Below are 13,210 nucleotides of genomic sequence, written 5' to 3' on the forward strand. Positions count from 1 at the left end.
CAGCAGATTATTCCACATGACATCAATGAATGCAAGTGCACAAAGAATATTAATTTTCTAGTGATTTATCAATAAAATCAGCAATTAAGTGTACAGCAAATTTTAAGCTTGTGCCCATAATATTTCCATAAATTGCACACACAGCCTTTTTGAATAACCAGTTATACAAATTTCCCTTCCTCCATACTGGATTGTTGTTACTGATTTATGCTTATCTTGTTTTGTAAAGAATCAAATGAACTTTTCTTTTTGTGAGTTACACAATGATCCATTCACCAAGAACCAATCAATTATGCTAAGACTATTTCATTTATTGTTCCATGTGTTGGGCTTGATTACAATCCTTGCATCATCAACAAAGAGAAGTAACTGTCAGATGGAAGGTCATTTATATATTGCAAGAATGAGAGTGGCCCCAGAAGACCCTTTTGGTGGTTGTATAAAGCCCCACTCAGCAGATGATGTACCAAGAATGAGGTATTTAACAAGAGCATTTGCATCTCGTGAGTCCCAAATGAAGTGAAGTTTCTGTAAAAAAAATGTGATTTGAACAGTCAAAACCCAAACGCCCCCTGTGCACTAGGCAGCCTGGCTGTGACAAGTGAAATTTTGAGAAGCCAATTCCAAGTACACGGCCAAAAGCCAGTAATGACTGCAAGTCTGAAGTAAATGGGTCAAGACAGACATGGAAGATATTATGATAGTTAATTTATTGCCTTGTAAGAAATGTAAAACCAAAGGAAGACATTTGATTCATTCCCTAGTCCTGGAGTGCCACTCAGATTCTGTTTTTACTATGTAAGAAAATCAACCAATAGACAACCTATTGCAAAAAACAAGACATTCAGTAATTACGCAATTACTCTTTCATGTGCTTTTATGATTCCAGAATTAGTACTTGGAGGCAAGTGCAAGAACAATACATTTTATGTTTACTCTTAATAAAATCAGTTACTGGATTTTTGAAATTTCTTACATTTCTTGTACTGATTCCCAAAACAAGTTTAATATTTCTAAACACTTATATCTGACAGAATTCAATCAGTTGGTGGTAACACATCATACATCATTATAGAGTGCTTTGTGTCTGGAACAGGCATGGAATATCCACAGTGAATTTACTCACTGCCCAAAGCTTCCAGTCAGAAATTATGATGAATTGGATATCTGTGGTAATATTACTCAGTGGCCAAGGTTTCTGATCCATAATTTGGCCATATCATGTATCTACAGCTGGTTGATCCAGTAGCTCATATTTCTGGTTAAATCATAACCAGAATAGCCTCGGCGATCTGGTGCTATGAGTTTCCAGTGGAAGTAGTAGTGCTCATTTTATTGCATCAATTATTTCAATTGTTGGAAAGCATTTGATGTTCTCAAAAGCCTCTAAAATCTTCTAGAACTGAAATCAAACCCAGTCTATCTGGATTAGATCCTTGTTACTTTCATTGTCTTCTCTCGCTGCAATACTGTGTTTCAATACTTAAACCAAACTTACATTTTGTTTGGCTCCTTCTTGATTTTGGGAACACAGCCTGTTTAATCCCTTACTAGCTTCAGTAGCAGAGGGAAGATATTTACAGCATCTTACCGGACATTATCTGTGGATTATTTTATGAATGTAAATAAGCTGTGTTGTTGTTGTGGTCCTCTGTCCGAAGACAGGTTTGATGCAACACTCTATGCTACTCTATCCTGGGCCAGCTTCTTCATCTCCAAATAACTAATGCAACCTACATTCTTTTAAATCTGCTTACTATATTCATCTCTTGGTCTCCCTCTATAAGACTCTCTCTCTCTCTCTCTCTCTCTCTCTCTCTCTCTCTCTCTCTCTCTCTCTCTCTCCCCCCAATACTAAATTCGTGATCCTTTGATGTCCCAGAAAGAGTCCTATCAGCCGATCCCTTCTTCTAGTCAGGTTGTGCCACCAGTTTCTTTCCTCACCAATTCCATTCAGTACCACCTCATTAGTTATGTGATCTAGCCATCTAATCTTCAGCATTCTTCTGTAGCACCACATTTCAAAAGCTTGTATTCTCTTCTTGCCTTAACTGGTTATCATCCACATTTTACTTCCATACATGGCTACACTCCACACTAATACTTTCAGAAAAGACTCCCTTACACAAATCTATATTCAATGCTAACAAATCTCTCTTCTTCAGGAATACTTTTGTTGTCATTGCCAAATTACATTTTATATCCTCACTACATCAGTCATCATCAGTTATTTTGCTGCCCAAATACCAAAACTCATCCACTGCTTTAAGTGTCTCATTTCCTAACCTAATTCCCTCAGTGTCACTTGATTTTATTCAAATTCATTCCATTATACTTGTTTTGCTTTTGTTGATGTTCATCTTGTGTTCTGCTTTCAAGATACTGTCCATTCCATTTAACTGCTCTTCCAAGTCCTTTGCTGTCTCTGAGACAGCTATCTGCGGCAAATGTCAAAGTTTTTATTTCTTAATTCTGAACTTTAATTCTTATTCCAGATTTTTACTTTGTTTCCTTTACTGCTTGTTCAATGCAAGAATTTTATAGTGTAGAGGAGTATATATGAAAAGAATGAGGAATGCTTTTATTACTTGTGTATGTGTATTGCAGTTAATTAAAATATTGTAGTATGATGTATGTAAATAACTCATAGTATGTAGTTTTACCTTGTAAATGTAGGTTAAATATTTTAAGATATTAGGCGCCGGGGAAAATTGTGTACAAATTGCCGATCCAGCAGTTCCAACAAATTTCGACCGTAATAAGTGCAAAATATGTTCAAAAAGAGTTATACGAGGTATTCTGTGTATTAACTGTAATTACTGGTACCACGAAAAATGCGTCAAAGTTAACCTGAAATACTTTAACAGTGCATCATAGAAGCAACTGAATCCAAAGTAAACAATACTCTAAAAACACAGGATCACATAATTACGTCATACAAACAAGAAATAATGGACCCCAACCTCAAGCTTGAAAGCCTACTGGTGAAGTATCATGAACTATTAGTGAAGTGTAATGAACTTGAAGTGGCAGTAACCAATAAAACCACGAACAATGAACTCGTTATCCGCACCCCGAACGTAAATATCAGTAACAAAAACTGGCGTTTGATGGGACAGAGCACTACGAGAAATAGTCAAGCCGTAAATTGTGCTCAGAATGCAATGCTCAGGAATCGTATGTTGTCTAGCGCCACGTGTGATTGTAGCCCTGTAAAATCTGCACGTAAACGAACTGCAACGGAAAACAAATCTAATGTGGGGGTAGGCCTACGTGAAATGAATCCAGAAAGTCGTTTTAAAAGTGTAACTACTGATAACCGCCTGGTGCAAGATGCTAGCAAGGTCAATTTACAGTCTAACTTTGCACAATATCTTACACAAAAATTAACCCAAAGTGAACAATCCACCACAAAAAGTATGAGTAATCCGTCGACGAACATAATCTCTCAAGCACCAATATATGTGCAGGACAAAAATGAAAGAAATTCCACAATGTTACATAGCAAGAAAATCTCGGAAAAAATGAAAGTACTAATATTAAGTGACAGTCATGGAAAAGACTGTGCTCAAATACTGCAAGACAAACTAGGGTCCTCATACCAGGTAAAAAGCATAGTAAAACCTGGCGCCCCACTAAAAGTGGTGATAAAAAACGCAGAAAATTTGACAAGAAGCTTCAGTGCACGTGATACTTTGATTGTAATAGGGGGTTCTAACGACATAGACAAACCTCTCGATCTAATGTTGAAACATGCGGTAGAACCATTGGAACCAATACTCGCTCTAAGTCACAAAATGAATATCATTAGCCATCCTATACCAAGGAGATATGATGTTCAAAATTTAAATAGTAAAGTTAATACTGCAAACTTCCATCTGATACAGGCTCTGAATTTAGCTAAACATGGATACAAAAAAAGAATTGCTGTGAACTTTGAAATAGGGAGACTAGCCAGAAACCACTTCACAACACATGTCTTACACCTAAACAAATGTGGCAAGGAGATTATCTGTAATAGACTGGCCTTCCTGACAACTATGGGGGACAATAAGAGACCAAAAGTCAGAAAACATAAACAGACGCTAATAAGCAATTGGATAAAGACAAACAAGATGGGAAATAAAAAAGAGTAGTAGTGGCCATACTGTGCAAACTACACTAGACAAATGGGTCACGAAGTCACAGAGATGAAACACAAAGCCCCCGACCCCTCAAAAAGGTCAGGAACCTGAAAGGATCAATAATGTGATGGTGAACATTATCGAGACATCCCTCCAAAATGTCAATGTGATGCCTCAGCAGTGTGAAGTGCATGTGGATACTTTTCAGGCCCACCTGGAAGATGAGTTGGCTGCCAAGGACGACCAACAGAACCAGCACAACTGCTCAGAAGTCAACATACCTGGAATACAGCACAATTTAAACTAAAGGTCAGTGACACAGTAAATATGACTTCGAGCCCCTTGAGTAAACCCCACTCAGACCTGAAAATCTATTATCACAATGTCCAATCCTTGAGCAACAAAACTGATGACTTAAGCATTTTGCTGACCAGTGAACTCAGTGATATCTCAGTAGTATGCCAGCAGAGCACTGGCTCTGCACTGATGTAGTTAGGTTTATCTCACTACCAAACTTCGAACACTGCTCCAGATCAAATGATGGACATGGTGGTGTTGCCATCTTCATCAAACAACACATTGAATATAGCCCACTTCCTACCCTAAAGGAAATAGGAACAGACAAGATCTTTGAATGTGCAGCCATAAAGCTTACATATCTAAATTTAATTGTAGCTACAATTTACTGTCCCCCCTCCAGTAGTATTAATGATTTTCTGTTACAAATGGACTTGTTTCTACCCAAAATAAGTCAGTGGAAACAGGATGTGATTATATGTGGTGACTTTAATATAGACTTTCTCACCCACAACAGAAACAGGGAAACATTGATTAACATTGCAAAAACTTATAATCTGCATGGCCTTGTAAACGAGCTCACTAGAATAACACCCTCATGCAAGACAGCTCTAGATCAAATTTTTGCAAATAGAAATAAACTTAACCCAACTCTAGAAGTATACAATGCAGGATTCAGCGACCACCAAGCTTTCTTTCTGAAGGTCGATGTTAGCAAAGATACCTCAAACCCAGTCCCACCTAAAACTTTACAAAGGTTTTTCACCCAAGAGAACTTGAACAAGCTAAATGCCCTCCTTAGTAAAGAAAAGTGGACAGAGATGTACACAGCCAATGATGTCAACATGAAATTCAACATATTTCTTGACAAAATGATCCACCACATTGAAGAGGCCTTTCCACAAAAACCAGTAAGAATAAATAATAATAATAATAATAATAATAATAATAGAAACAAGAGTTGGATTACACCAGCTATAAAAATCTCTTGCAAACATAAAAGAATACTCCACATGATGTGTAAACAAAGTAGTGACTCCCCCCAACTAACAGAATACTATAAAAACTACACATGTATCCTAAGAAGAGTGATAAGACAAGCAAAAAGGATGCAGAAAGATGAGTACATTGACAAATCCAGCAATAAAGTAAAAGCAATGTGGAATATCATAAATAGGGAAAGAGGGGAAATGAAAGCTTCACACACGAACATAGAAATCAAACTCAACAATGAATCTATATCTAATCCCGAAGTTGTGGTGAACTCTTTCAACAATTTCTTTACGAGCATTGCTGAAAAATTGGTCCAAAATAATCCTAACACAAATTACCAACCAGCAAACCAAAAGTATTACACACGTGCAGAGTGAATTTTCATTACCAAAGTCACTGAAAATGATGTTGCAAAAGCCCTCAGAGAGTTAAAAAATCCATATTCAGCTGGAATTGATGGTATCCCAGCAGCTGTAATCAAAAACTGTGAACACACAATTGCTAAACCATTAACTCACTTCTGTGACTGTTCTTTCCAGGCAGGTATCTTCCCTGAAGCCCTAAAACTTTCTAAAGTAATTCCTGTCTTCAAAAAAGGTGATAATAAAGATATGAATAACTACAGGCCTATCTCAATCTCATCGTGCTTTTCCAAAGTTTTTGAAAAAATAATGTACAAAAAAAATGATGTACTTCATTGAAAAAAAAGGTTTACTAAGATTAGCTCAACATGGGTTCAGAAGCAACAAATCTACTGAAACTGCAGTATATGATTGCATAAACATGCTATTAGAACTGTTAGATAGAAAACAACACATAAGAGGCATATTTCTGGATCCGTCAAAGGCTTTTGACACTGTTGACCACAAAATATAACTGGAAAAATTAGAACACTATGGTATCAGAGGAATTGCAAACTGGATTGCTACATTCCTAACCAATTGGATGCAGAGAGTCAGCATGAAATATACTAATAGACAAAGCAACTCAATAACCGAAATACTATCAAGCAATAAAACTGTAAAGCAAGGTGTCCCACAGGGCTCAGTATTGGGACCCCTACTTTTCCTCCTGTATATTAATGACTTGAGCCTGGACGTTGATGCATAATATTTGCTGGTGACACAACTGTACTCCTCAAAGGGGAGGATACAGAGGCTGTGCAAAAAGCTGTGAACTTGGCCACTGAACAACTCAGCAACTGGGCTAAAATCAACAGATTAACTATCAACACCAAAAAGACAGCTTCCATGAACTTTCACACAACACAAAATGCAAATTCCTCTCAGCCATTTGTCACCGTAAATAACCAGTCAATAGATACCGACACTTTTTTCAAATTCCTGGGTGTGTGGGTTCAAGATAACCTGAAATGGAATACACATACAGGATCCCCCTGCGGGTTCGGGGGTTAGAATAGGCCCACGGTCTTCCTGCCTGTCGTAAGAGGCGACTAAAAGGAGTCTCAAACTTTTCGGCCTTATGTGATGGTCCCCTGTTGGGTTTGACCTCCATCTCTCAAAATTTTCCAAAGAGCGAGCCGATTGGGGAAGGGCGCCTTACTTGGTGCATTGTGTCCATCTTGCGTTGAGAACTTTCGCCATCTTATTCGTCGTTGCATTGCAGTCCTGCCCGCTCTCCATCACTTGGGCATGGATACGCTCCTGCGTGCACTCTCTGCCAAGCAATGTGCAGGGCCGTTTTCTGCACTGACGGCGACCATGGACCACATGTCACCTAACATCCAGCACGGTAGCCAGTCCGTTGTGGTGGGGCCGCCATGTACCCTGTTGGTTGTAGCCCCCTGACAACACAGGGATCGCTCTACTGATGCCTGAGCTACTACCTCCCCACGTATGCCGAGGAGTAGATGCCTATCCCTCTGGGGCATCGGGACTCCCGGCAAAGGCCATCCTGCCAGGTGGTCTTTGCTGTGGCTGGGTGGCGCCCATGGGGAGAGCCCCTGGTCGGAGTGGGTGGCATCAGGGCGGATGACCCGCAATGAAGCGTGGTACATCATCTCTCACTGGTGGGCCTCCACCAGCAGTCTCTAAGCGATCGAGGTCTAACCTCAACGGCAAGCAATTCAATCCAAGATCATTTCCCTCCCTGGCCACTCCATGGGAGGAACACATGGCTAAAGACAGCAGTGGAGATTATTCACCACGGTACCTTGTCTGTATGCGGGTCGATGGTGAATCTTTTATGCAAAGTAAGCCTCAGTTTTTTGTGGATCATTTAGAGGACAAGTTCGGGGAGGTGGAGGGCTTGTCCAAAATGCGCTCTGGGTCGGTTCTCATCAAAACAGCATCCTCTGCCCAGTCACAGAGGTTGCTCACTTGTGACAAGTTGGGGGATGTTTCCGTCACCATCACTCTCCATAAAAGTTTAGACATGGTCCAGGGTATTATATTCCACAGGGATCTTCTTCTGCAGTCCGACGATTATCTATGCGCCAACCTAGAACGACAAGGTGTTCACTTCGTCTGGCGCGTCCATCGGGGTCCGAGGGATAATCAGGTAGCCACCGGTGCCTTCATCTTGGCCTTTGAGGGCGATGTCTTACCCGAAAAGGTTAAGGTGATGGTTTACCGTTGTGATGTGAAGCCATATATCCCTCTTCCGATGCGGTGTTTTAAATGCTGGAAGTTCGGGCACATGTCATCTCGCTGTACTTCCAGCATCACGTGTCGGGATTGTGGACGTCCTTCGCATTCTGATACTCCATGTGTCCCACCTCCTATCTGTGTTAACTGCGGAGAACACCATTCCCCCTGCTCGCCGGACTGTAGGATATTCCAGAAAGAAAGGAAGATAATGGAATATAAGACCCTGGACCGCCTGACTTACCCCGAGGCTAGACGGAAATACAAGCGGCTCCATCCAGTGGCAATGATGTCAACCTACGCTGCTGCTGCAACGACAGTTCTCCCATCACCACGAATCGGCTCTAAGATCGGTCAGCATCCACCAGCCCCCTTGCTTGTGGTGGGGGGCACTTCACAACCTGTTGCTCCTGCTCCATCTACTTCAGGAGCAACACCCCCCTCCCCCCCCAACAATCGGGGACATCAGTTCCCCCTTCCCAGCCAGAGAAGAGTAAGACTTCTTTGGCTACTCTCGCAAGGAAGTGGTCCCTTGGGGACCTCCTTTCGCAAGTTCTGACCAGCGGCACAGCAGACACCCGCAAGTGGCTCAAACAACCACCAGTCCCTGGTCGTAGGGCCTCACGGTCGTCATCCATCCCTGAGACTGACCCTGTGAAGCCCTCCAAGCCTGAACCACTGACGGCACAACGAGGGAAACAGAAACAGAAGAACGTGCCCAAGAATACCGACATTGCGGTGGCACCCGTCCTGCCGCTTCCTACAAGGTCTGCGTCTGGGGATGAGGTGGAGATTCTGGCGACCGCTGAGGACCTCGGTCTCGCCGGTCCCTCAGACGCCATGGATAGCACTAGCACAGGTGCTCAATCAGAGGCAGCAGGTGACCCAATGGCGTAATCTGCCTTCCCAGTCCCGTCATGCCTTTCTCAGCCATGGACAACACCATTCTCCAGTGGAACTGCAGCAGTTTCTTCCTCCATCTAGCTGAGCTCCGCCAACTTATCGGCCTTCATACTTTCCTCTGCATCGCTCTGCAGGAAACTTGGTTTCCAGCAATGCGCACCCCCGCCCTCAGTGACTATCAGGGTTATTATAAGAACCGAGCAGCTTATGAAAGGGTGTCTGGTGGCGTCTGCATCTATGTCCTTAACTCTCTTCACAGCGAGTCTGTCCCTCTACAAACAGCTTTAGAGGCTGTCGCTGTTAGGGTGTGGACACCACAGGCTATTACCGTCTGCAGTCTTTACCTTCCACCTGATGGTGATGTCCCGCTGCATGTCCTCGCTGCACTGATAGCCCAATTGCCGCCACCTTTCTTGTTACTGGGCGACTTCAACGCCCATAACCCTCTGTGGGGTGGGTCAGTGGCAACAGGTCGAGGCGCCACCATTGAGCATTTATTGGCACAGCTCGATCTTTCACTTCTAAATGATGGTTCCTTCATGCACTTCAGCGTGGCGCATGGCAGGTACTCCACCATCGACCTTTCGATCTGTAGCCCTCGCCTCTTACCGTCTGTCCAATGGAGTGTGCATGATGACTTGTGTGGCAGTGACCACTTTCCGATCCTTCTGTCACTGCCACCATGTCACTCTTCTGGGCGCCCCAGCAGATGGGCTATGAATAAGGCTGACTGGGACTTGTTTTCCTCCACTGCCGCTATTGCGCCTCTCTCTAGTGTTGCCCTTGATGCGGTGGTTCAATCGGTCACCACCAGCATCGTTACTGCCGCTGAATCTGCCATTCCCTGTTCTTCTGGGTCCCCTCGGTGGAGGGCTGTGCCTTGGTGGTCGCCTGAGATCGCTGAAGTGATTAAAGATCGCCGGCGGGCGCTCCAGCGTCACAAGCGACATCGCTCCATAGACCACCTTATCGCCTTCAAACGGCTGCGTGCGTGGGCCCGCCTCCTTATCCGCCAAGGCAAGAAGGAGTGCTGGGAGCGGTATGTGTCCACCATTGGCCTCCATGTCACTCCATCGCAGGTGTGGGCCAAGATTCGACGCGTCTTCGGCTATCGGACCCCTGCCATCGTCCCTGCGCTCTCACTGAATGGAGCAGTTTGTACTGACTCCGACGTCATTGCAAACCACTTAGCAGAGCATTTTGCTATGAGTTCCTCTTCTGCGAATTACCCCCAGGCCTTCCGCTCCATTAAAGAGCGGATGGAGCATCGGAGCCTTTCTTTTCTCACCCACACTTCTGAATCCTACAATGCTCCATTCAGTGAGTGGGAATTTCACAGTGCCCTTGCCGCTTGCCCTGATACCACTCCCGGGCCAGATCGCATCCACTGTCAGATGCTGAAACACCTTTCAGTGGACTGCAAGCGACGCCTCCTCGACCTTTACAACCGTCTCTGGGTCGAGGGTGAGTTTCCGTCGCAATGGCGGGAAAGCATTGTCATCCCCATTTTGAAACCAGGCTAGAGCCCTTTGGAGGTGGACAGCTACTGCCCCATTAGCCGCACCAACGTTCTTTGCAAGCTTCTCGAATGGATGGTGAGCCGGTGCTTGAATTGGGTACTTGAGTCTTGGGGCCTTCTGGCTCCGTCTCAGGGTGCGTTCCGTAAAGGCCGCTCCACCACCGACAATCTGGTGAGCCTGGAGTCGGCCATCCGTACTGCCTTTGCCCGCCGTCAGCACCTGGTCGCTGTCTTTTTCAACATGCGGAAGGCATACGATACGACATGGCATCATCACATCCTTTCTACGCTTCATGGATGGGGTCTTCGGGGCCCTCTGCCGATCTTTATCTGCAATTTCCTGTCGTATCGTACCTTCCGCGTGCAAGTCGCAGCCTCATATAGTTCCTCCCACGTCCAGGAGAACGGCGTGCCACAGGGTTCTGTTTTAAGTGTCTGCCTGTTTTTAATAGCCATTAACGGGCTCGCTGCGGGCGTGGGAAATTCTGTCTCCGCTTCCCTGTATGCTGACAACTTCTGCCTTTACTACAGCTCTATTGGCATTGCAGCTGCTGTACATCAGCTACAGGGCGCTATCCACAAGGTGCAGTCTTGGGCTGTAGCGCATGGTTTTCAGCTTTCGGCTGCCAAGACCCGCGTTATGCATTTCTGCCAGTGCCGAATGGTCCATCCTGAGCCACGGCTTTATCTTGACAACAAACTTCTTGCTGTGGTGGAGACCCACAGGTTTTTGGGTGTCGTGTTTGATGCCCGGCCGACTTGGCTGCCTCATATTCGGCAGCTTAAACAGGCATGTTGGAGGCATCTAAATACTCTGAGATGCTTGAGCCACACCAGCTGGGGCACTGACCGATCTACCCTGTTACAGCTCTACCAGGCGTTAATCCAGTCTCGCTTGGATTGTGGGAGCCTGGCGTATGCCTCAGCATCCCCATCTGCGTTGCGGGTGCTGGACCCAGTCCTCCATAGCGGGATACGCCTTGCCACTGGTGCTTTCCGCACCAGCCCTGTGGACAGCATACTAGTGGAGGCAGGTGTCCCTCCACTGCGGTTCTGACACCAACAATTACTGGCTGCTTACGCTGCCCATGTTTTTAGCTTGCCCGGGCATCCAAATTACCGTGTCCTGTTCCCGCAGTCAGTCGTCCATCTGCCAGACCGTCGGCCTCGGTCGGGTTGTCCGATCGCCGTACGCGTCAAGGAGCTTCTCTCCAGGCTTGGGTTTTTCCCTGTTCCACCTCCTTTCCGGGCACCTCTGCGGACACCCCCGTGGAGTGTGCCTCGCCCTTGCCTTCGGCTCAACTTGGCACAGGGCCCGAAGGACTCAGTCCCTCCAGAGGCCTTCCGCCGCCGCTTTTATTCCATCCTGGCCACGTATCAGGGCTCTGGCATAGTTTACACTGACGGCTCGATGGTCGCTGGTCAAGTCGGTTATGCGCTAACTCTAGGGGACCATTCCGAACAACGTTCCTTGCCGGCTGGCTGCAGCGTTTACACTGCTGAGCTGGTCGCCATCTTTCGTGCCCTAGAGTATATCCGCTCCTGCTCAGGTGAGTCCGTTATCTGTAGCGGTTCCGTGAGCGGTTTACGAGCTCTCGACCAGTGTTTCCCTCGTTCCCGTCTGGTGATGGCTATCCAGGAGTCCCTGCGTACTCTTGCCTGTTGCGGCCGCTATGTGGTCTTTGTGTGGACCCCCGGTCATGTCGGTATCCCGGGCAATGAACATGTTGACCGCCTGGCCAAACAGGCCACCAGTGAACCCACCCTGGACATTGGCCTCCCGGAGACTGATTTGCGGGCAGTCTTCTGCTGCGAAGTTCTCTCGCTTTGGGACACTGAATGGCGCAATCTGCCCACGCCAAACAAACTCCATTCTCTCAAGGCGATGACGCATGTGTGGCAGTCATCCATGCGAGCCACTCGCAGAGATTCAGTTGTTCTTTGTCGGCTCCGCATTGGCCACACCCGACTGACTCACAGTTATTTATTGCGTCGTGAGGACCCGCCTCTCTGTCGCTGTGGGGCGGTGTTGACGGTAGTGCACATTTTATTAACTTGTCTGCTTTTAGCTGTGCTCAGGCAGACGTTTGCGCTGCCTGGTACGCTCCCTGCCCTTTTAACTGATGACCCTGCTATGGCTGGCTTAGTTTTACGTTTTATTCGGACAGGGGGTTTTTATCATTTAATCTGAGTGTTTCTGTTTTCTTTTCTTGTTTTGTGTTGATTCTGGCCTTTGGCCTACGATTTTAAGCTGAGTTTTTAATGTGTTCTCGGTGGTTGGCTTTTCCTTTTTATCTCTATGGTCGGCCAACCACCATCACACTCGGTGTGATTTTAGTTCGTTTTGTCTGGTCTTTGTCTCAGTTTCTTGTCTCAGTTTCTCTTGTTCTGTGTCATCTGTGTTCTATTCTGTTAATCGTTTTTATTCTCTGTGGGTGTTTTTAGTATTTGGAAAAAGGGACCGATGACCGTAGCAGTCTGGTCCCTTTAAACCCCCAAACCAAACCTACACATACAGGAAAGGTAAATGCCAGGATTTGTACTGGCTGTTATGCATTGAGTGTACTGAAAACATGTGCTAGCCTGAAAACATTAACCAGTGCGTACTACGCTTACATACAAGCCCACCTAAAATATGGTGTAATATTCTGGAGAAATTCTCCAACTGCTCTGAGCACAATCAGAATCCAGAAGAGAGCAATGAGGATTATTACTGGGAGCAAACCCAGAGATTCCTGCAAACCCATCTTCAGAAAGCTGGAAATCCT

The 13,210-nt window shown here is 45.3% G+C and overlaps 1 protein-coding gene across 2 annotated transcripts in view; it reads left to right on the plus strand.

Annotated features, from left to right (window-relative positions):
* LOC124614828 overlaps positions 1–13,210 on the plus strand; it is an 83,507-nt gene that overhangs the window by 42,751 nt on the left and 27,546 nt on the right. Inside the window, exon 5 of one of the 2 annotated variants that reach the window (XM_047142980.1) lies at positions 4,333–4,433. The exons of the other annotated variant lie outside the window; for it this stretch is intronic. Coding sequence (XP_046998936.1) covers positions 4,333–4,431 — 99 coding nt within the window. The 3' untranslated portion in view covers positions 4,432–4,433. The remainder of the gene's footprint in view (positions 1–4,332; positions 4,434–13,210) is intronic. 2 annotated transcript variants of the gene reach the window in all.

Source organism: Schistocerca americana, chromosome 1, assembly GCF_021461395.2.
Source record: "Schistocerca americana isolate TAMUIC-IGC-003095 chromosome 1, iqSchAmer2.1, whole genome shotgun sequence".
In the NCBI taxonomy this organism is placed as follows: domain Eukaryota; kingdom Metazoa; phylum Arthropoda; class Insecta; order Orthoptera; family Acrididae; genus Schistocerca; species Schistocerca americana.